The sequence below is a fragment of the Canis lupus genome, chromosome 2 (assembly GCF_011100685.1).
Source record: "Canis lupus familiaris isolate Mischka breed German Shepherd chromosome 2, alternate assembly UU_Cfam_GSD_1.0, whole genome shotgun sequence".
NCBI lineage: Eukaryota > Metazoa > Chordata > Mammalia > Carnivora > Canidae > Canis > Canis lupus.
Genome location: NC_049223.1, coordinates 5970174 through 5995997, shown reverse-complemented (window position 1 = coordinate 5995997; position 25824 = coordinate 5970174). Strand labels below are relative to the sequence as shown.

The window sequence follows — 25824 nt, the reverse complement described above, 5'->3', positions numbered from 1 at the left end:
CACCTTAAAGTTTACTTGTTTTATTTCACCAATTTGTGTTATTTTGTTCCAAGGATGAAAATTTGATGAATATTTAATTCAGAGAAGCAAGTTTCACATCCCAAATTCTGTCCATCTATATACTTTTCTACCTACTTTTGCTGTGATAGAAATATTTAGCATGGAATCTTTTTAAAGACATTCTTATAGGCTTTGGAAATACTTCTTAAAGCAATAAGATGATATTTGAAGCATCAAACCCAAAAGCCATGCTTAGAAATTTAGTCCCTATGGCAACTGAATGAATAAATGAATAAAGTTGTGTGGCGCCTACATCCATGATGGCGTATATTTAGAAAGGAAACTGTAGCTTCTAAAAAAGTATCTGTTGACAAACAAATATAAAATAAGAGTTCAAAAAAGAGATACTTTATTTCTGGAAAATGTGATAGTTCTGTTACCATTTGCAGTGATGGATATCTGTGGGTCTTTATACTGTGAAATAAACTGTGATCAACTCTACTGCTATCTTTTCTTTTTCATAGTGTATGCCAATTAAAGGCCTAGGATTCGTGCTTGGAGCCTACCAGTGCATTTGCAAAGCAGGATTCTATCATCCTCAAGACTTCTCAGTGAACAGCTTTCAGAGTAAGTGTCCTTCGCTTCTCTACATACATATGAATACACATAATATATATGATTATTAATTATTCAGATTTTCTTTTTACATTGTTGGAGTTATTTGTTTCAATCTCCACTGGTTTGGTAGTATTTCATCCCTTAGAGTTTTTGCTTTGGTTTGTCATCTTTCGTGCCCTGGAGTACCACAAAATAATGTGTTTATTTTAAGTATGTTTTAGTTTTCAATACGTTTCCTAAAATAATGTTAGCTGTGTAGTAAAATCAATTGGGATTCAGTTATTGAGAGCTGTTGCTACAGAAATTTACTAAACCTAATTTTGCTAGTTTGTTTATTAATTAATTAATTAATTAATTTACAAAAAATGATTTTATTTATTTATTCATGAGAGACACACACACACACAGAGGCAGAGACACAGGCAGAGGGAGAAGCAGGCTCCATGCAGGGAGCCTGATGTGAGACTCCATCCAGGGTCCCCAGGATCACAGTCTGAGCTGAAGGCGGCGCTAAACCGCTGAGCCACTGGAGCTGCCCTATTTATTAATTTATATATTAATTTTCTACACTGCATAAAGAACTATCATAAATTTAACATTTTAAAGACCATACATTTATTATCACAGTTTTCGTTTGTTACCTTTCCAGTCAGAGGTGAGGTTGGCCCTCTGTCTCACCAGGTGACATCTGTGATGCAGTGTGATCCTAGGCCTGGGGTCTTCTTCCAAGCTCATTCATGTCAGTATCTCACAGGCTCCTGGGTTTTTTTTTTTTTTTTCTAGATGTTAGTCAGCTGAGGCTTACTCTGAGCTCCTCTGAGTTGCCTTAAGGCCTATTCATGTGACCCTCTTACTGCATTGCAGCTCACCTCTTCAAAGCTAGCAAAACAATTTCCTCAATCTGGTCAGATTGAACCATATATAACATAGTATAATGAGAGTAAGTATCCCACCACTTTACCTGATAATGTAACCTAATCAAAATAGAGACCATCTCATCATATTTACAGATCCACTCACATTCCAGGGGAAGTGATTATACAAGGTATATACTCTAGAATCAAAACTTGGTCATCTGCTATTATATTCCTACTTCAGAAAATGTCAGTGTTACAATTTGAATATTGACTTTTTTACTTTATCTCTAGAGAATGCAATGTTGCCACACTAGCTTGTAGTCAGCCAATGGATATAATAGCTAAGAAGGAGTATAGTGGTAAAAAAGTTGGTTTCATAGGAAGTTAGGGCTTGAGGTTTACTGAAACTGAGGTACGGGTATCTTTTAGATAGTCATTCACAAATCTTTGCAAGCCTTACTGGTCTTTATAGGAATTTGCATTTTTACTAGGCACAGTTCAAAGGGTACATTGAGATTGAAATCTGAGTTTCTTCCTCTAGGAATTTTGGTAAAATTTGTAGATTTTTGTTTTGTTTTGTTTTCTCCTGGAAAACATTCTTGGAACTGAATCTGTTTACATTTAAGTTATAAGCTCTGGAGATGAGTAACATTTCGCTCTGTCCTCAGTCATATAGTTCAGAGGTCAGCCCTTGTTCTATGAATAATTACAGGTATAATTCTCAAATGGCCTTCAGGCTTCTGTTCGCACAGGCCCTGCCCAACACTTTCCTCTTACTTGAGGGTGGGACCCGTGAATGCAGGGAGGTGGTCACCCCCTGTTTAGGCTGTATTATATAGCAAAGGTGATAGTTTAGTCACCTATGTGATTATGTTGCATTAAAGAAAATTCCTTCCCATCGTAGCTGACCGAAGGGAAATTCTAGTGCTGGCCTTGAAGAAATAAACTACCTTGTTGTGTGAGGGCTGTGGCTAAAAACTGAGTGAGCCCTCTGAGAGCTGAGAGCAGATCTCACAGGCAGCAACCAAGAAAACATGGACCTCAGTTCTATAACTCAAGCAACTAAATTTTTCTAAAAGCCTGAATACACATGGAAGGAGATCCTGAGCTCCACATGAGAAGACAGCAGGCCAAAACCTTGATTTCAGTCTAGTAAGACCCCGAGCGGAGAGCTCGCTACACTGTGCCCACACTTCTGATCAACAGAAACTGGGAAATAATGAATAGGTATGTTAAGCTCCCAAATTTCCAGTAATTTGTTATGTAGCAGTAGAAAACTAATACAATAGTAGTGATGATAACATATTTTCAGAGTAGACATGCTTTTCCTTGTATCTGTGTGTACCAAACCATGGCAATACCAGAGCTACTTTGGCATTCTTCACATTTACGGTCCAGACATAACAGATGATTCAACACTGAAGAATTAAGGGAATAGGTTTTAGCTTATGTTCTGTGAAGGTATTTTGTATCTGGTTTACCCACATTTGTTCTCAGCTCCCACTATGTGACTGAAATAAAACATCTAAATATTTTAGAACCAGAGAATGACTATGCCATTTGCTTATAACACCACCAGGAGAAACTAGTTAACCTTTAACAACTTATCTTTATTTAATTTGCACACTCCTACTTTCTTCCTTATTTTAAAAGCCAATGTTTTTCACTGGACCTACTTTTTCTAAGAAAAGGCGGCTTCTCTGCGTAAATCTAACTCCTGTGTTGTACACACTGCAGTCATGGAAAAGAGGCCACAGTTTTTAGAAAGACGATCTATATTTAGACATTTAGCTGTGATTCAGGTTTGACCTTAGCACTTACTTAATCAGACTTGACCTTCCCCAATGACAGAGCAGAAGGCTAGCTATATGTTATAATTTGAAGTCAGTAAAGTGTTCTTTGACCAAAGCTGTCTTTCCTGATGGCCTGTCAGGTTGCAGGAAAATCCATTATTATTCCTTCCTTGTCCTAAAGAGATGAACAGGGATCTGAACAGGAATCCTTTTCATTGTCAGGATTAGTCAATGACTAAGGACTATCCAAACTTTCTTTTGTATTCCTGGTTATTATAAAAACATGTACTGTATTAAACTATATTAAACATATACTATATTTTAATATAGTCAGTATTTTAATCATAGTATTCAGGTGTTCATGGCACATATTAAATGCTCAAAAATATTGTTGTATATTGATTGTTATTTGGAAGTTGGTATCTATTCTGCTCATCTCCTTATGTTCTTAAAGAGCTACCCATGACTTAAGGAATGACTGCATATAGCTCTGTACCCTTTGTCAAGGGTAAAGAAGGCATTAGAAACCCCCAAAATGAGATAACATATGTAAACCTGCTAGCATAATACAATGGCATATGATAAATGTTTGTAGGTATAGTTAAATAAGTGATAAACATCAGTGATGTATGTAAAGAGAGAATCCTTAAACATCATTGGTCATTAGCCTCACATTTTATCATATTATAATAACCAACTTTTTAAAACTGGAACTTTTGGAGAATGAATTTGACATGGATGGGACAGTATAACAACCGGTGCTGCATTCAATAGGGCAGTAGGGAGAAGGCTTGGGAGTTAGAGACAGCGGGACGAAGTTAGTTGCCTGATTAGGAGAATAGGATACAGAAAACAGAATTTACCTCAAAGATTAAAGTCACTTAATTTACAGTTGTAAATCTAAAATAAGATCTGTAATCCCCACATCTATTATTGTCATGTTATCGTATTTGGAGAGAAGAGCTGAGATGTAATGCTGACGTCTTAGACAAAATGCACAGGTGACTTAAAAATCCTGTTAAAATATGAAGTGATTTAAAATCTTTATTCAGACTAAGACCCACAGTAAACAAAGGGCTTGTAAAGACCAACAAGGATATGCTTAAATGACATGATTTAAAATTGTGCTGACAGCCCAGAGACTGTGTTCCTGGCATCTCTCTTGAAATTGATGGTCATATGTGAACTAATAGGATCTGACATCTGGATAGTAGCAGGATTTCAGAGTAACCAAGTACTGATGTATAACTGTCTCTCCAAATCCAGGCTGTTCACTTGCAGGTTGATGAAAAAGAAGCTTATGACATGCTCATCTCTCTCAAATCCATCTGTCTTAGTAAGAATTCTGTCTTCAGTGAAACCTCTTTCCTCTTTTCTATAGATACATTACCAGCCTTCCAGTCTTACTTTTCTTCTTTTGGATCAACTTCAGCTCATGTGTCTTTCCAGAAAAACCCAACTTACAAATGACCTTTACCTAAAAATCACAGTCCCTATTTTGGCAACTCTGATGCCAATGATGATGGTGGTGGACGGGGCAGAGGCAAGAATGTAGAGATTTTCTAAATCTTGGGAGAAAAGAAAGAGGCCCTTTGAACACAGGTACAATATAGGGATACTGAGCTCAAAGCAAACTGTTAAGCAAGGCTAACCTTTCTGGAATAAGTTTATCCCTCCTCTTTTTATGGCTGGAGAGCTGGAGATACTTGGCTTTCTGCAGATGAGGTCCTGTATCAGTCTCTAATACCACCTCCAATTTTAGGACAGATTAATAGAGCTTGAGCATCACAGTCTCATTATCGGCATTCTCACTTTCACTATTGGTCTGACTCCAGCCTTGTGGTCTGATTTACTTTTGCTGTATTACAGTTAGTCCTGATCAGTGTTATTCCAGTTTCGGTAGCACAGTTTCCAATGTATTTGTACTTTTGTTTTTGCCTCATCCATTTGCCTAGTTTACAGTGTTCATGTCTTCCTTCGTTAGTCCTGCTCTTAGTAAATGGAGTCCAGTACCTCAGTGTGTCTGGAAGATGGGGTGAGTTGCCAATGCCAGTGTCCGTGTTCTTGGACTCTCAACTGTTGCATTTATCTGTTAATCTTTGACTATGTTCTTTCCAACTGTTGGGACATACTCCATACCATGTTGGATACCCTGGCTCTTAAATTTCTACCAGAGCTGAATTTCTATCATAGTTTAGCACAGTAATTAAGAGTATAGTTTTTGGAATAAGACTAACTTGGTTTTGAATCCTGGCTCTACTACTTACTTGGACTCTGCTGTATGTTTTAACTTCCTGAACCTTCACTTATGACATATGTAAAATTGGAATAATATTATATGCTTTAGAAAATTATTATAAGGATTAAATAATAAATTCAAAGTTCTAATCATAGCAGTTGGCACATTTTAAATGCTCAAAAATATTGTTGTTTTATGATTATTATTTGGAAGTTTGCATCTATTCTTCTTTCCTCTTTCCCCAAGAATCTCCCCAATTTTATTCCCTTCATCTAGTATCTGTTCCACTACCCAGCAGAGGATCATATTCCCATGTCCCAGATTTTTTCTGTTCAGTTTGTCTAAAATGGATCCTTCTCTCATATATAATATTCAGTCATCCAAAAATCTTCCTTCTTGGGCATCCCTGGGTGGTTCAGCAGTTTAGTGCCTGTCTTTGGCCCAGGGCGTGATCCTGGAGTCCCAGGATCGAGTCCCACATCAGGCTCCCTATATGAAGCCTGCTTCTCCCTCTGCCTGTGTCTCTGCCTCTCTCTCTCTCTCTGTCTCTCTCTGTGTGTCTTTCATGAATAAATTAAAAAAAAACACCTTAAAACAAACAAACACCAAAACCAAAACCAAAAAATCTTCCTTCTTTCTACTACCCCCAAACTTACTTCATTAGATTAAAAAAATATTTTTATTACTACTTTTATTTAGTTACATTATTTTACTTTATTGGACTACTAATTTGAGATTTGCTTTTGTAAATAATCATCTTCCTCAAAATATTAATTATAACAACAACAAAAAAAACCCTGGCAGGGAAATTGGACTGACAGCCATTCACATACTAGCTCATTTTAATAGGCAGAATGATGTCCCTTCCTACCCCTCAAAGATGTGCATATTCTCATTTTTACAATCGGTGAGTGTATTACCTCACATGGCAAAACGGACTTTAGTTGTATGTTTGCTGTGTGATACAGTCTTAAAATTTTACTGATTCATACTTTGTAAAACAAAAGTGTTATGAAACATCAAAACTTACAAACTGATCCGCAAACTATTTTGGAAGACTAGAAAAATTACTTTATTAATAATGTTCCAAATCAGAGACTAGAGACATGGCACCTAAGTGTAATGCATCATGTAGATTTTATCCTGGTTGGATGAAAATAACTACAATAGATATAACTGAAAATTGATGGAATTTTAATATGGACTATTCATGAAAAAATGTTGTATATTGTATCAGTATTAAATTTCCCAACTTTCATAATCATAATGTGGTTTTGCATGAGAATGCTCTTTTCTTAGGATATGCAAACTGAAATATTTATAGGTAAAGGAACACAAAATTTCTAATTTACTCTCACATGGTTCAGAAAAAAATAGTATGCGTATAAGTTTATAAACCTCTGTCAATCTTTTCAGGGACTATAAGATAAGATAAATGATATAGAATGTAGATAGTGGATCTGGGTAAAGAATATATGGAATTTCCCCCAGTTTTGTTATATTTTATAAATTTAAGATGTATAGTATATTACTCCAATACATTTATATATTTTAATATGATTGCCATTGAGGCAGTATTCATCACATTCATCATTACAGAACAATATCATTGTCTGTATCATTATATTGTATACTAGATCTCTATAGCTTATATGCTACTTCTTCCAAGTTTATAACCTTGAACACCATCAGTCTTCTCCTCCTCACCCATATCTCCTGGTAACTGCCACTTTGATCTCTGTTTTTTACAGTTTTGACTTTTTTAGATTCCACATATAATTGATATACAGTACTTGTCTTTCTCTGTCTGATTTATCTCTCATAGAATAATATACTCAAGATCTATCAGTGGTGTCTGAAATGTCAGGATATTCTCCTTTCTCAGGGCTGAATAATTCCATTGTGTATATATACCACATTTTTTGCACAAATATGGAATTTATTTATACCATTTTTGCATCTTTCCTGTACGTTTCAAATTATATCAAAATTAAAAGCTAAGAAAATCTGATTTTTAGAACATTATGTTTTAATTCAGAAGTCTGAAGTTTTTCAATACCTGTAGGTTAATTAGGGATGTGGAGCAAAAATTCACTTTGTTATTCACTGCTATCTAGAGGGTCATAGTTTTAAAATATTAATGTTTTTATTATAAAAAGATTACATCTCATTAAAGAACATTTGGAGTGTATAGAAAAATAGAATCCCAAAAGCTATTTGAAATCTGTTGATAATTTAATTCTTTAAGTTTATAATTTTTATACAAATGTCTATACATAGGATCTTTCTGAAAACTCGGTATATTCATTTTAATACATAATTTTCCTGAACATAATTTTAACAGCTCCATATAATTCCATTGAGTAAATGTACAATGGTTTATTTACCCATTCTAAATTTTCTATTTTAAATAAAATAAATTAAAGTTTCTATTTAAAGTTTCTATTTTATTAAAGTTTATTTTAAATAAAATAAAATAAAGTTTCTATTTTTACTAGTTTATGTAAAACTATACTTAAATAAAAATGCCTCTAAGTTTTGAGTTTTTCTGATGTTAGTATAGAAAAATTAAAGTAAGCAAAAAGATTTAACATACTGTTCACAAATTTCACAATTTATCTCAGCAGGCTCATGTTTACAGGTGAATATTTGATTCTTCACATATCCTATGGTACTAGTATAACCTCCCAATGTCCTTTTTTATATTTCTGCTCAAGGCAGCATACTTGATCATCCATATAATGAGCTGAAAGCTGCTATCGATTGCCAAAACTCATAGCTCTTCATATTTGTAATTTGTCTTCAGGGAGCGTTTTTTTTTTTTTTTTTTTTTTTAATCTGAAAGTTCCAAGTATTATCTTCATTTTTAAACTTTAGCAAAGCAGATTGGAATTCTATTCACAGAAGATGTTTTCAAGTTGCTCAGAATGGAGACTCACAAATCAAATTATCCTCCAAGATGATTTCTGTCTTCTTTAAAGATTGTATTTATATGATAGAGAGAGAGAGCACAAGCAAGGAGGAACAGCGGGCAGAGGGAGAAGGAGAAGCAGGCTCCCCTGAGTAGGGAGCCTGATGTGAGGCTTGATCCCAAGACCCTGGGTTCATGACCTGAGCTGAAGGCAGACCCTTAACCAACTGAGCCACCCATGTACACCCTTCAAGATGTTTTCTAAACACGCTTTCCCATAGGTGCCAAAGACAACTGTAGTAACTCCTATTCCTAACATATTTTTCTAATTTGTGTCTAGCATCTTGAAAAATAGCATTTTGAATGAATTCTTAAGCACAAATGATTTGAGAGCCTGAAGATTAGTTAGGTTGAATATTTTCAACTGTACATTTATATTACATTTATTCTTTTGGAAGAGCACTTTCATCATCAACAATTATTTGCTGAGTATTTGCTGAGTATGTATAAAATACTGTATTCAATGCTGCATACATAAAAAGATATATAAATCATGGCCCCTGCCCTCTAGGAACTTAATAAATTAGGTACCATTTAGTAGATTAACAAAAAGCCTATTATTATTATTTAGTAGTATTATGTTTTCTACTAGCTGCATATATACCCTTGTCCTAGATAAAGAACTTAAGTACAAATTGATAAAATGTTTTTGGAACCAGAAGATCATTTAATGATGCTTTGAGTCCTACCTGAAAATAATGTAGAAAGCTCTATCTGTAATTTTAGTTTTCTGCACTTTAGAAATCAGGTCTCTGACTTGTGGTTTTTCTTTCTCTCCATTTTACCACTTTGTGTCCCCTATGGAACCTTATGATTTTTCATACTCAAATAAAGTTCAGGCAATTAATAAAGAGGAAGTTTCTCATGAGAGCACTTCACTACTCAACATTTGTGAGTTGATCTTGTGATACTTTAGAACACAAAGAATAAAATGTGATCATAGTTTATTTTCTAGCACATTGTTTTTACCCACAAATATTGAAGCATTTGTCTAACCAACATAATTACATATTACCTGTATGAAGAACTATAGAATGGTTTGGACTTGTCAATTTCCAAACTTACATTTGGCTGCTACTATTTTAGTAGACATAATACCTGTCCATTGTTATTTCAGCCTTACCTAAGGAAGATAATGCAGTATACAAGCTTTTTCTGTTGTATGTCCCTACACTCATGATTGTATTTTTGTGACCCAGTATACTGGATCTTTTGTAATATTAATCTGTGTTGGAAAATACAAAAGCCATTGTCTTATTCTTAGAGAGTTCACATCTTATTTGGGTACAGCACATACATCTGTGGAATGTTAGCTATAGGCAGAGTGGAAGAATGCAGGCAGATAGAGATAGTCATAAGGACTTGGAGCACCAGGAAGAGAAGTGAACAGAGAGAACGCATTAGGCATGTAAAGTCCTCTGTGTTGGTGTAGATCTGGATAATAGTTGGTGAAGAGAATAATAAGAGAGGGTAGCTATGTTTAAGTTCAGCTTTGGACAGCAGGAATCCACTATTCAACAGGACTGAGATTATTGTGTTCCTCAATGCTACCTGCATTTTCTGTTTTAATAGTTTGAATATAGACAAATAACTCAGTCTCTTCAGTAAACCAGTAAATCAGAATTGGGGGACATTGTGAGCCCTGTGAAAGAACCTTGATTTATGTGAATAACAACAATATATCAATGTAGAGGGGACCATAATTAGGAAATATAGATGAGCAACAAAATTGGAGTAATAAAAGAAATGTATTTCTACCATTAGGCAGAAATGATATCTAAGTCTCATTTAGGAATAAGCTTGTCTGGTTAGAGAAAGAAGGAAGGAAGAAAAGCTAATTTTTGTTAATTATATAAATTTAATATATACAATAAATTTCAAAAAGAATGTATTCCCTTTTTTAAGTTCTTTAATTCTGGTTAGTTAATATGCAGCATTATATTACTTTCAGGTATACACTATAGTGATTCAACACTTCCATACATCACCTGGTGCTCATCACAGCAAGTGCCCTACTTAATCCCCTATTTAACCCATCACTCACCCATCTCCCCTCCAGTAAACATCAGTTTGTTCTCTGTAATTAAGAGTGTTTCTTGGTTTGTCTATGTCTGTCTGTCTGTCTCTCTCTCTCTGTTTTTCCTTTGTTTCCTTTGTTTTGCTTAAATTCCACATATGAGTGAAGTCAGACGGCATTTGTCTCGGACTTATTTCGCTTAGCCTTATACTCTCTAGATCCATCCATGTCAATGCAAATGATAAGATTTTATCCTTTTTCATGGCTGAGTGATACATATTATCTCACGTCTTCCTTATCCATTCATCAGTCCATGGACACTTGGGCTGTTTCCATAATTTAGCTATTGTAAATAATGCTGGTGCACGTATCCCTTTGAATTCATGTTTTTATATTCTTTGGGTAAATACCTGGTAGTGCAATTGCTGGATTGCAATATGGTAGTTCTGTCTTTAACCTTTTTTTAAGAGGGGGAGGGGGAGTGATAGGGAGAGGAAAAGGAGACTCCATGCCCAGTGCAGAGCCCAACATGGGACTCAATCTCACAAGACTGAGATCACGACCTGAACCCAAATCAAGAGTCCGATGTTTAATCAACTGGGCCACCCAGGTGCCCCTATTTTTAACTTTTTGAGGAACCTCCATACTGTTTCCCAGAGTAGCTATTGCCAGTTTACATTCCCACAAACAATGCAGGAGTGTTCCTTTTTTTCCACATCCTCCACACTTGTGGTTTCTTGTGTTTTTGATGTTAACCATTCTCACGGGTGTGAGGTGAATCTCATTATAATTTTGATTTGCTATTCCCTGATGATTACTGATGTTGAGCATCATTTCATGTCTGTTGACCATCTGTATGTCTTCTTTGGAAAAATGTCTGATTATCTCTTCTGCCCATTTTTAAATTGGATTATTTGTTTTTTGGGTGTTGAGTTTTTTAAGTTCTTCATATATTTATTGGATACGTCATTTACAAATATCTTCTCCCTTTCTATAGGTTGCCTTTTAGTTTTGTTGATTTTTTTTTTTTACACTGTGCAAAAGCTTTTTTTTTGCTTTTGTTTCCTTTACCACAGGAGGCATATCTAGAAAGAAGTTGCTGTGGCCGATGTCAAAGAGGTTACTATCTGTGTTCTCGTCTAGGATTTTTATGGTTTCCTGTTTCACATTGCGGCCTTTCATCCATTTTGAATTTATTTTTGTGTATGGTGTAAGAAAATGTTTCAGTTTCATTCTTTTGCATGTGACTGTCCAGTTTTTTTCCCTAACACCATTGTAGAAGAGACTATCTATTCTTATTGGGCATTATTTTTCTGCTTTGTCAAAGATTGACCATGTAGTTGAGGATTTATTTCTGAGTTTTGTATTCTGTTTCATTGATCTCTGAGTCTATTTTTGTGCTGATACTATATGGTTTTGATTACTACAACTTTGTAATATAACTTGAAGTTTGGAATTGTGATGCCTCCAGCTTTGGTTTTCTTTTTCAAGATTGCTTTGGCTGTTCAGGGTCTTTTATGGTTCCATACAAATTTTAGGGTTGTTTATTCTAGCTCTGTGAAAAATGGGAATTAGATCAACTGTATAAATTGCTTTGGGTAGCATGGACATTTAAAAAAATATTTGTTCTTCCAATTCATGAGCATGGAATGTCTTTCCATTTCTTTGTGCCCTTTCATCAGTGTTTTATAGTTTGCAGAGTACAAGGTCTTTCATCTCTTTAGTTAGGTTTATTCCTAGGTATTTTTGGTGCAATTGTAAATGAGATTTTTTTTCTTAATTTCTTTCTCCTACTTCTTTATTAGTGTATAGAAATGCAGCAGATTTCTGTACATCGATTTTGTATCCTGTGGCTTTGCTGAATTTGTGCATCAGTTTTAGCAGTTTTTTGGTGGAGTCTTTGGGTTTTCTATGTAGAGCATCATGTCATCTGCAAATAGTGAAAATTTTATTTCTTCCTTGCTGATTTGGATGACTTTTATTTCTTTTTTTAAAATAATTTTATTTATTTATTTATTTTACAGAGGTTGGGAGAGGAGCAGAGGGGAAGGGAATGAGAATCTCAAGTAGACTCCATGCTGAGTGTAGAGCCTGATGTGGGGCTTGATCCCATGGCTGTGAGATCATGACCTGAGCCGAAACAAAGAGTTGGACCCTTAACCAACTGAGCCACCCAAATGCCCTGGATGCTTTTTATATCTTTTTGTTGTGTGATTACTGTGGCTAGAACTTCCTGTACTATGTTGAATAAAAGTGGTGAAAGTAGCCATCCCTCTCTTGTTCCTTGTCTTAGGGGAAAAGCTCTCAGTTTTTCTGCATTAAGGATGATGTTAGCTGTGGGTTTTTCATTTGAGGCCTTTATTAATTTGAGGTATGTTCCTTCTATACCTATTTTGTTGAGGATTTTTATTATGAATGGATGTTGTTTGTCAGATGCTTTTTCTACATCTACTGAAATGATTCTATGGTTCTTCTCCTTTCTCTTCTTGATGTAATATATCACATTGATTGATCTGTGAATATTGAACCACCCTTACAACCCAGGAATAAATCCCACATGATCATGGTAAATGAAGTTTTTAATGTATTTTTGAATTTGGTTTGCTAATATTAATGAGGACTTTTGTATCTGTGCTCATCAGAGATATCAGCCTGTAGTTTTCTTTATTAGTAGTGTCTGATTTTGGTATCAGGATAATGCTGGTTTCATAGAATGAATTTGGAAGTTTTCTTTCTTTTCTGTTCTTGGAATATTTTGAGAAGAATAGGTATTAATGCTTCTTCAAATATTTGGTAGAATTTGCCTGGGAGGCCATCTGGTCCTGGACTTTTGTTTGTTGAGAGTTTTTTTTTTTTTTTTTAATTCATTCAATCTCTTTACTGGTTACTGGTCTGTTCAAATTTTCTATTTCTTCCTGTTTCAAGTTTGGTGTTTATATGTTTCTAGGACTTTATCCATTTCTTTTAGGTTGTTTAACTTTTTGACATAATTTTTCATGATATTATCTCATAATTGTATTTCTACTGTGTTGATTATTTCTTCTTTCTCATTTGTGATTTTATTTCTTTGAGTCCTTTCTCTTTTTATCTTGGCAAGTCTGGCTAGAGGTTTATCAGTTTTATTGGTCTTTTCAAGGAACCAGCTCCTGGCTTCATTAATTGGTTCTAATGGTTTTTTAGTTTTTATTTCTTCTCTAGTTTTTATTCTTTCTTTCATACTTCTGATTTTAGCTTTTGTTTGTGATTCTTTTTTTAGTTCCTTTAGGTGTAAGATGAGGTTGTTTATTTGAGATTTTTCTGGCTTTTTGAGGCAGGTCTGTATTGCTGTAAACAATCCCTCTTAAAACTACTTTTGTTGCATCCCATATGTTTTGGAACTTGTGTTTTCATTTTCATTTTTTTCCATGTACTTTTAAATTTCTCCTTTTATTTTCTAGTTGACTCATTCATTGCTTAGTAGCATGTTATTTAATCTCCAGGTTTTTGTGGTCTTTCCAAATTTTTCTTGTGGTTGATTTCTAGTTTCACAGCATTATGGCCAGAAAAGATGTGTGGTATCACTTCTATTTTCTTGAATTTGTTGAGGATTTTTTTTTAAAGATTTTATTTATTTATTCCTGAGAGACACAGAGAGATGCAAAGACATAGGCAGAGGGAGAAGCAGGCTCCATGCAGGGACCCCAATGTGGGACTTGATCATGCCCTGAGCTGAAGGCAGGCACTCAACTGCTGAGCCACCCAGGTGTCCCTGTTGAGGATTGTTTTGTGAACTAATAATATGATCTATCCTGGAGAATGTTACATGTGCACTTGAAAAGAATGTGGTATTCTGCTTTATTAGAATGGAATGTTCTGAATATATCTGTTAAATCCATCTGGTTCATTGTGTCATTCAAAGCCATGGTTTCCTTGTTGATCTTCTGTTAAGGTGATCTGTCCATTGATGTAAGTGGGATGTTAAACTCCCCCACTGTCATTGTAATGTTATTGGTTAGTTTCTTTAGGTTTGTTAACTGTTTTTTTATATTTGGGTGCTCTTATGTTAGATGCATAAATAATTACAATTGTTATATCTTCTTAATAGATTGTTCCCTTTATTATTATATAGTGTCCTCCTTTGTCTCTTGTTATAGTCTTTGTTTTAAATCTATTTCTTTCTCTTTATTCTTTGCATGTTTATTAGTGGTTTTGATAAATGGTTGCCATTAGTTTTATATGTATATTCTACATATAGCAGTTTATGTTAAGTTGATGGCCTTTTAAGTTTGAGCCTATTCTTATCTTCTCTCCTTTCCACATTTTAGGTGTTATTATATTTTTGTATCCTTTTTTTGGTGAGTACTTTGACTGGTTTCTTTACAGAAATATTCATTTTTACTGCTTTGTGTTTCCTAACTTCATTATGTCACTTTTGGTTTTTCCTTTCCACTCAGAGTCCCCTTTAATATTTCTTGCATGGCTGATTTAGTGGTCATTAACTCCTTTAGTTTTTGTTTGCGAAACTCTTTATCTCTCTTTCTATTCTGAATGATATCCTTGCTGGATAGAATATTCTTGGCTGCAGATTTTTCTCATTGAGTACTTTGAATAGATCATGCCCCTCTCTTCTGGCTTGCCAACTTTCTGTTGAGAAATTCCCAGCTATCCTTATGGGTTTTCTCTGATAAATTACCCACCTCTTTTGTCTTACTGCTTTTACATTTTTTTTCTTTATTATGTTTTGCAAATTAATTGCAATGTGTCCTAGTGTGGGTCTGCTTTTGTTGATTTTTATGGCAGTTCTCTTCGATCTGGATGTCTGTTTCCTTCCCCAGATTAGGGAAGTTTTCAGCGATTATTTCTTCAAATAAATTTTCTGCCTCCTTTTCTTTCTGTTATTCTGTGACTCTTATCACACAAATGTTATTATGTTTAATGGAATATATTTTCCATTTATATAATCCCTTTTTTTTCTATTTCAGCTTGATTACTTTCCATTACTCTATTTCTAGGTCACTAATTCATTCCCCTGCTTCTTCCATTGTGATATTCATTCCATCAAGTGTGTTTCTCATTTCATTTATTGAGTCCTTTATCTCTGCTATGTTATTCCTTATCTCTTTTAAGGGTCTCACTCATATATTCCAGTCTTTTCTCAAGTCCAGTAAGTATCCTTATAGTCATTGCTTTAATTTCTCTATCAGATATACTTCTTATATCTGTTTCACTTAGATCAGTGGCCATGAACTTGTTTTCTTTCACTGGGGATAAATTTTTCTGTATCCTTATTTTGTCTGCCTCTTGTGTCTGTTTCTGTATGTTAAGAAGGTCAGCTATGTCTTCTGCTCTTGAAAGTAGTGAATTTATGAGGAAGAGGTCCTGGAGTGCCCTGGAGTGCAGTGTCTGCTGTTCACCAGAACTTGGCACTTCAGGAGAGAATCCTATGTGTGTTGCTTACAACCTGCTATTGTATCTGAGTCACTTTTTCTTTCAGTGCAGTTATGTACACTGACTCTTCCTGTTATGGGCTGTACTTATCTTTGTGGTGTTAGTGGGACCCAGGCAGGCCAGCTCTGGGGGGTTGGTGGTGGGACATGACTGCCAGGGAACTTGGGAGTGGGGCAGCAGTGTTAGCAGAATTTGCACTGGGCCACTAGTCTTATGTTAGATCCCCTAAAACAATACACCTGTTGGAGGATGTGGGCCAGGGTGGCTAGTGTGCATTGCATTGACTAGGTTTGACTAGGCTTGTCATGTGGTGGCAGCTGTGCACCCAGCAGCTGGGTGGGGTGTGTATGCTAACAAAATTTGCCCTGATCCCAGGGTTGAAGCTAGCAGGCTTGGAGTATATGAATCTTCAGGTGCACTGCTAACAGGAGAGATAGCAAGTATCTTGAACTCCACTTCTTACAGGTGGCTCTGTGTTTATGCTGGGAAGCAGGGAAGGAAAATGACAACTGCCAGGTCCCTCATTTTTGGAGAAGTCCCCCAACGTGCTCTGAAGTCATTCTAGACAAATCTGTCTCCCATTCACCAACACCCCTCTCCCCCACCCTGTTGTGTAAACTACTGTTTCTGTGTTGTCTTTCTGCTCAGGATGTTTTCTCTTTCAGGGCAGAGACCTAGCTATCACTTACCCTCCTTGTTTGCTCACTGCTGAGTCCTCTGACTTTTAAAGCTCTAGGCTGCAAGTCCTGCTGGTTTACAGGGATTAACCTTCCCCAGAAACTCCTTGGTACAAGGGCCTGTCTCTCTGCCCTCTCTATGCATGCAGCTCTTTTCCTCCTGCTGGCAGCCTCCCTCTGCCTTTCTGACTTTCTTAACCTTTCAGATGCAGCTTCTCTCTGTATTTATTTGTGAATTTGTTCTGCCAGTCTTCAAGTCACTCTCCAATTTATTGACTTGGATGTAGATAATATCTAGTAAATGTAGGAAAGGGAGAGTTCAGGATCCTCCTGCTTTGCCATCTTCCCCAGCTTCCAAAACAAACGTACTCCATTTTTAATTGCAGAAGAGAATTTATTCTTTTCCCTTAATCATTGGATATATCTTACAGAGAGGAAATAACTGATCCTAACCAAATGTTTAGAATGTTGCAAAATATCATATTGAGCCTATGACAGTATTCTACTGATCTAAGTTGTTGAATTTCACAAAATCTGAGAAGAGATCTGTTTTTCCTTTATTTTTTATTTTTTATTTTTGCTAATGTAAAAGTCAGGTTGTTCCTTTGGTGATGATTTAAGTTTATTGGGCCTCCAGGTCTTGAAAATCTGATTTGGGTAGTTTGACCAACACACTTTATTAGAGTGTACTGTACTGCAATTCAGCTACAATCTACTTAACAAAAAGTGAACTGGAGAGGGTTCTGCTCTTTAAATAAAATAATTTCAAGTGGGAGTAATTAATTATATTCTCTATAATCTTTAACAAATTGATAGAGACATAGTATAGTACAAAGCAAAGGATAAGAACACAAAGATAAACTATTTCTACAAAGTAAATTATTTTGTGAATATGTAGGGAAGTATTTAATAGCATAATTAAAATTATTTGTGTAACCTGTCAGGTCCCAAACTTATTCACCTCTTTATGTCCAGCTTATGGCTAAACATGTTGTTTAGATCTAGAGGACACCATTCAAATTGTACTCTATATGAGTGGCACCAGAAACAACTGACTTGAACCTAGAGGCTATCATAGTTTTGGGGAGGGGTGTTTGATGCCCTGTATTACATATTCTTGACCCACATCATATTGTAGTAGTTATGATAGTTATGGGACATGCTGCCAGTATCTTACTTCAAATGCCCATAGAATTTCTTCCCTTATTATTATTGTTTTTTTGCCTCAGGGCTTTCTTTGAAGCCCTCTAAGGTTGCTCTTCCTTATCCAGGTTATTTACCTACTATGTTGGTTGGTTGTCTGTTTTATTCAGTAGAGCATAAATTCCACAGGCACAGAGATCTTTGTTTTGTTCACTGATTTATTCCAGTAAAATAGTTCTTGACACATAATTTGACACTCAGAAAATAGTTGCTGAATTGAATAATAGTTTGTTTCTGTCAAATTCTGTAAAGCTTGAGGTATTATTTTATCAGTGCTTTCTATCTCCTACCTCATTACAAAACTTATTTAGAATACCTTACAGAAATGTATACTATGCAATAGAATAACAATTAGTGATGAGGAAATTGGACAAAAGTAAAATATTGGTCATGAAAGAAATCAAGGGTAAGGTTAAGTTTTGAACATTTACAAGAAGTGGACCATAGATTTGGCTCTAACCCAAAAGAGACTTTCAAATTAAGTTTGGTTAAAAATGATGGAAAATTTAACAAAGCTGGAAGACTTGTCAAATATAGTTAAAATGTGACTACAACTGCTTACCATGGTCATCTTACAAAAACTGACAAGCTCATATATACAAAGTACTTAGCATTCTGCAATGCAGTTGACCCTTGAACAACATGGGGGTTTGGAGTGCCAAACCCCTGCACAGTGAAAAATCCACATATGACTCCCAACTCCCCCAGAACTTAACTACTAATAGCCTACTGTTGAATGTAAGTCCTACCAGTAGTATAGAGTTGATTATCACATGTTTTGTATGTGTATTATATACTGTAAGTTATTATTATAATAAAGCAAGCTGAAGAAAAAAATGTTATTAAGAAAACCATAGGGAAGAGAAAATAAATTTACAGTATTGTTATAATTATCAGTGCCATTAAGTTTATATCCTCTGTTTTCAAGATGAATCACTTGTCATTACCTACATCAATATTGTCTTTTATGCTACAAAATACTGTAGATGTTATATGTTTCACTAACAGTAGACATAAAAGATGTAAAGAATGTGGAAAAGAAATTCATACTTATTTACAAGTATTCTAATTCATGCATTGATAAAGAAGCAGCAATAAGATTGCTTTATAGTAACCTGGTGTAATCAATAGTTGCTTCATGCTAGCCTATTCAATATGCTAATGAACGAACCATTATAAAATTCTTGTGGCATAGAGAGGTGCCTGAGTGGTGCAGTCAGTTAGACATCTGACTCTGGTTGTAATCTCAGGGATGTGGGATCAAGCCTGGTGTCAGGCTCCATGTTCAGGGCAGAGTATGATGGAGATTCTTTCTCTCTCTCTCTCTCTCTCTCTGCTCCTACCACTTGTGCTCTCTTTCTAAAATAAATAAATAAATTGTTAAGTAAAAAGCAGCATACAGTATTATAGTCATATTCTTAAAATAATATTGGAAACACTGTTACATTTTTAGAAAAACACTTAGCCTGTGATGATTGGCCAATACATAGTTTCTCCCCAATTATGAGAGAAAGAGAGAGACATAGTATATGGTAATATAATTCTTTGAAAGCAAAGTTATAAAACAGTGAGAAAACTAACACATATCTTTGGAAGGATAGATTATCTATTAGCATACAAGTCTTGCACACGATGTTCTACACAATGAATATTTAAGTGAGGATGATGATGATTATACAAATGTCTCATACAGTTATTGCTTAAAAGCTGTTAGATTTTCACATAAAGACTCATATATGCACAACAAATAAGCTTATTAACTGTATGGCGTGATTATTATTTATTATTCATTAAGTGAAAGTAGATATCATCATAAAAGTCTTCACACTGGATGTTAAATAGGCTGTGTTGAATAGGCTATGAAGGAGGAGGTGGAGGAAGAGGTCTTGTGTCTTAGGGGTGTTAGAGGTAGAAGAGCAGGCAGGAGAAGCAGGCACACTTGCTGTAACTTTATGGAAATATATTTTTGTTTTCATTTCTCTGAAAATGTTTCTTTATGGTACCAATCCTTATACCAATTTTTCCTTAGTTATAGTGCCTGTATCTTGAAATGGCCCATGCTGTAAAAGAAGTTAAAAGCAGTCTTGAATAATCAGAACCCTTCCGCCAGATTGTCTAATGTAAATTTGTTTTCTGATACTACTACTTCTACCTCTTCTTCCTCATCGTCTGGCACTGGTTTGGAAGCACTCATCTCCAACAAGTGGTCTTCTATTAATTCCTCTGCTATGGTATCTATTAACTCTTAAATTTCTCCAAGATCCATATCACCTTTTACCCCCGACCTTTTTTTGCCATGGCTCTGTTGTAAATCCTATGAAGTTATGCATATTTGTCAGTTTTTCCAGCAAGAATTTAGTTTTGGCCTTAATGACTTTTATGGCCTTTTCTGTAACAATGATGGCATCCTCAATGGTGTAATCCTTCTAGGCTTTTATGATGTTCTCTCTATTCTCTTTCATAGCCTTGACAGTCACTTCCATAGAGTAACATATAATGAGCCTTAAAGGTCATTATGACATCCTGATCTAGAGGCTGAATTAGAGAAGTTGTGTTTGGGGGCAGGTAGATCCTCTTCATGCCTTCAGGGTTGAACTCATGGAGTTCTGGGTGGCCAGGGGCATTGTCCAATAACAAAAGAAATTTAAAAGGCAGTGCCTCACTGTAAAAGTACTTCTTGACTTCAGAAACACAGCATCAGTGGAACCAATCTAGAAAAAGGGTTCTTGTGGTCCACATCTTCTTGTTGTACAACCAAAAGACTGTCAGCTGGTGTTTATCTCTTCCCTACAAGCAGCTGTATAGATAAGTCCTGATCATAAACTTGACTGCATTCACACAAAACAGCAGAATTAGCCTATCCTTTTCTGCCTTAAATCCTGGACTCACTTCTCTTCCTTATTAATAAATGTTCTTTGTGGCAATACCCCCACCCCCCAGAAGAGCACATTTTCTTCTGCATTAAAAGGGAGATATCCTTTCTCCTCAATGATTTTCTTAAAGGTGTCTGAGAACTCATCTGCTGATTCTTATTGGCAAACGCTGCTTCTCCTATTATCTTGACATTTTTTTAAAGCCAAACCTGTTTCTAAAATTATCAAACCATCCTTTGCTGGCATTAAATTCTCCAGCGTTAGACCTTTACCTTCCTTTTGCTTTAAGTTTTTCTTATAGTGACTTCATTTTTTTCAAAATCGTATTAGAGTCCAGAAGTATGCTTTTCTTATAGCATCCAGATCCCACAGCTGCATTTTCAATATGAGATAAAAAGGTATTTCATAAAAAGTGCAAGGTTTTTGTGCCTGTTGGCATAGTTACAGTAACATCTTCACAAATTTCCTTTTTTTTTTTTTCCTAAACACTAGTCCTTATACTGGTTTCTTTTATCTTAAAATGGCAGGCACCTAGCTGCAGATCTCAATCTATGGTAACTATGAAGCAGTTCACCATTATCTTGTAATGTCATGATTTCACTCTTGGAAGTACTTCTAGCATCACTAGAAGCGGTACTTTGTGTGGGTCTCATGGTGTTGTTCAAGGTTTACAGTATTGCAGTAAACACAATAAAAAATACATGAGAATCCTGAAAGATTGCTTTTTATGCAATACAAAATTTACTGGAGAGACAAAATGCTCAGGCAGAGATGATTAGTATCAGATAGGATTTTAGGCAGATACTGGTAATGCTCAAGCTCCCACAATAGCAACAGAAGGTGACTACAAAATTATTACAATAGTTCAGTATTACTGCATTTAACTTTATGCAGTTATGATTTAATACTGTATCTTTACATTTGCTTACATTTCTCTCAGCTGTGGAATGGTGCCATATGTAATCTGTAAGTGTGCACACATTTTGATAAATGTTAAGTTCTTATAATATATTTGTATATGTTTTATTATTATAAATGTTAAAATAGACTGATATGTACATATATTTTATGCTTTTATTACATATGCAACTTTTTCTTTATTTTTTCAATATTTCTAGGCTACATAGTTTATCTGAGTTGTCTCAAATTGTCAAAATTATCCAAAAATTTCCCAATATATTTATTGGAAAAAAATCTATGTATAAGTGGACCATGTGGTTCAAACCGATGTTGTTCAGGGTCAATTGTATTTTTCAGGCTTGAGTGATTCAGAGTACTAAATAGCTCATACCATCTGGGAGAATTATACCATTAGATATGAATGAAGTTTTAAGTTTAATTGAATTGAAAGTAAATAGTATGTACTGCCTGGCTCATAGGCAGCTAGGAGCTTCTTAAAGAGCTTCTTATGAGAAAATATCTGCATATTTAGCTGAAGCAAAAAAGCAAAGATTGGGTTAAAAAAGGACTATTTCACACAAAAAAGACTTTCCATAGATACTTTTGCTTCACAAATATAAATTTCACATATGAGTGAAATCACATGTTAATTATCCTTATCTGATTGATTTATTTCACTTAGCATAATATCCTCTAGTTCCATCCATGTAAAAAAATCTTTAATCTAGCTCTACTTCTTTCCAGTGTGAGAAGAGGCATCAATTATTCTTAGAGTTAATTTCTCCAACTGAGCTTTTAATTATTTCCAATCCTTACTTCTGCCATCCTTTACTTACCAGTCTTCCCATATCCTTCCTTAATTTCTAATACTTCCTTTTGCTGACTGCAGCAATGCTTATATCTTACCTGTAGTAGAATACAAAACACAAAGTAATTTTTTTACTTCATCATTATTCCTATTAACCATGAGATTGTCTGGCTTTTTTCATTCAATGGAATGTTTTTTGAGATAATACTCTACTTTGTCACCTATTTATTCCTTAAGCCCTGACAAACAAGTTTCAATCTCTATCACTCCTTGAAAACTACTATCTAAAAGGTCAGTGAAAGATAAAACAATAATTATACCTCCTAGCTTTTCCTCAGTCATCACCTTTGATCACATTTCTGCATGTCCAATAAATCTGTTTTCTTTTATGACATTGCAAAAATTTCTACCTGTCTAGCTTCTTACTCTTTGCATTCCCTAATCATTGCCTTATGTACTTCTTACTCTTTGCATTCCCTAATCGTTGCCTTATCTACTCCCCAAGCTTTCTGTAGGTTCTTTCTCTGATCCTTCTCCCATGCCCCAGTCTTGTATTATTGCCCATTTTTTAATGTATATTACTGCTGGACAAGGAGTTGGACTTCAAAGTTAGCTTCTCTAAAATGAAGCTTATCATTCTCACTCACTTCCTCCTTACCTCACCTATTTCTCCCAACTTATTGATTTTGAACAGTAATACCTTTCTTTAAGGCACCAATGGATTTCAGCTTTCTCTTTGCATCCTCAATATTTGAAGGAGGGAAAACCAGGCGCTTTGACTTATACATGTTAACTTGGTTAATATCTACAATTTAAATTTCATATGTAAGTAAACTAAGACCCAAGGTGATCAAATGAGCTGCCTCATATCACTGAGCTATCTAGGAATGGAAACAATATCTGCTGGATACTAAAATTCATATACTTTTCACTGTATAACAGAATAATTACTCTTAAACAACATTGTATCCTGAATCATCAAAGAAATACTCCATTATGTTTTTGCTATTGTATTTATTAAGGAGAGAAAGCAGAGAAATACATTTTAGAAAGATTTTGAACCTCCAACAAGAGTTAAAAGTAATAAAAACTTTCTGTTAAACTTTGTATTATTAAAATGCTATTAACCAGAACAACCTCTTTCCCAGATTTGTCAGTCAATCAAGGTTATGTTACATATTGAACAGGGTGGTTTGAGTTATATACTAAACTGGGTGGTTTTATTATATACAAAATTGGATATACATTCACTAATGTCTTTCATATTGAGTTCAGAGTTGGAAATAGTTTTTTTAAAGTATATGTCATTAATTGGATATTTGCCAGTGTTAGACTCGACTCAGCAATAAATGAAAATATTTGTCTATTGGGCTTCAGATTTAAGTTAAGTTTGATAGCTGAGAGAGAAGAATCTAAAAGTAAAGGGAGGATCAATAGCAGTGGGTAGTTAATGGTGAGGAAATGTCCTCTGAGTAGGCAAAGTGGGAAATTACATGATAGCCTGTAAGTATGGATTATACTCTGGGCAAAGGATGCACCATCATTAGGCAATTGCACACTGAACAACTGTCGGCTAAGTACCATTTTATCCAATTTAGACCTAATGAACTTAGTAGATGAGATCCCTGCTGAATTAAGGAGCAATCAAAGCCTCATTTTGGATTCTGTGCCATCTAGGTCAAGACATTCCAAAAGTGTTGAGTATTACTTGGTACAGAAAAGAGATAACTTTCTTACCTTCTTTCTGGCTAATTCTTTAACACATATTTATGGAATATGATTTATGGCAAAGAAAGTATCATTTGGTAATTGGTAGATAATGAGGTGACAGAATTGGAAAAGTATTCTATATCTTTAAGGAGTTTTATTTCTTTTTTTGCTATTTTTTATTACTCTGAATGACATTTTTTTAATCAAAAAGGCAAAAGGAATTTTGTTTGAGTCTAAAAGCAAAGTAGCTCTCTACCCTAGCAAGAAGGTTGATAAAAGGTCTTTAATAAAAGGGATAAGTAATGAAGAGGTGAGGATGTGTTTTGTGTACTTGATCTCACCTATCTCAGAGGTGCAATGACACTGGTTTTATTTGGAAATTTCAGGAAGTGCAAAAGATGTGTCAGAAGAAGTCCATGTCTGCCTACCCTGCAGGGAGGGCTGCCCCTACTGTGCTGATGACAGCCCCTGCTTTGTCCAGGAGGATAAGTATTTGCGACTTGCTATCATCTCCTTCCAAGCCCTGTGTATGCTGCTTGACTTCGTTAGCATGCTGGTGGTCTACCACTTTCGCAAAGCAAAGGTAAACCCAGGTACCCTGGTTATGACCTTCCTTTTTATTATGAAGTGACCTCTTCTTTTTTCAAGCAAATAGAGTTTTTCCAAGTCCCAGTTGCCTCTCTGTTTAGCAGAAGTCTTCCTATAATATAATCAGCCTAGAGTATGAACATTATATTCTTTAGCTTCCCAGGAGAAATAGGGATTAGAAATATGGAATCTTATAACATTTTCTTCTATAAAATGTTTCCCCCATTTAGCATGGAGTTTGAGTACTTTATTGCCTTAAAGGACTCTCTTTTACATCTCTTTGGCTTCTTCTAGAAGAACTTATTCTACTGGTACCCAATGCATTGTTAGGTTTTTTTCATATCTAGAAAGCTTTTTTATATTGGTTATATTTAATTTTTATTTCTCTTAGCCATATTTGAAGTTGACAAATGGACTTGACTATTTTTGAACACATTATACTTTGAAGAATAAATTTATTCATAAACTTATATTTGGTCTTGCATTAGTATCCCAGGATAATAGCGATCCTACACAGAGCTTATATGGCTTTTGGGAAAGCCTGTCCTTTGGTTCCGTTCTGAGAAGTCAAAGAGTAATATAAACATTTGTATGCTTCTCAGTCAGGAGTGGATGAAACACTAAAATTTTCAGGGCAAAGCTTTCTGGAGGAGTTGTCTTCAGTTGGTCATTCAATTAATTATATGTAGCCAGTGTTGTCAGAATTTTTGGTTCTGTTGCTTTCAGAAATGTATTTGTGCCATTGGGGGAAAAAACACAAAGCCTTAAGTTTCCACCTTTTCTGAATTCAAATGGCCCCTTTATGTTAGCAAAGTTGTAGATTGATTTTGGTAACAGAGCTCATTGGAAGCATAAAGTGTTCCCATTAGAAATCAAAAAAATAAAACAACTCTCTGAATGGCATCTAGTACAATGCCTGAAGTTAACATTAAAAAAAAAAAACCCTCTATTGCAATTCTAGGAGAATGTATCCATTATGTTATAGACCTTAATAGTTATTTTGAATAGACAGATTTCATTAACAGAAGCATACAACACAAATTAAAATCAAGCTTTAAGTCAGCAAGAAACTGCAAACAGGCAAATTGCTCTTCATTTAACCAATACATGTCTTTCTTTGAAACAAAATATGTGTTAAGTTGT

At 35.1% G+C, this 25824-nt stretch overlaps 1 protein-coding gene across 1 annotated transcript in view; it reads left to right on the top strand.

The window, feature by feature from the left end:
* The window catches only part of GPR158 (G protein-coupled receptor 158), a 410036-nt gene that overhangs the window by 196917 nt on the left and 187295 nt on the right, over window positions 1–25824 (top strand). The window contains exons 3-4 of the mRNA XM_038529762.1: window positions 525–627; window positions 24480–24676. Coding sequence (XP_038385690.1) covers window positions 525–627; window positions 24480–24676 — 300 coding nt within the window. The remainder of the gene's footprint in view (window positions 1–524; window positions 628–24479; window positions 24677–25824) is intronic.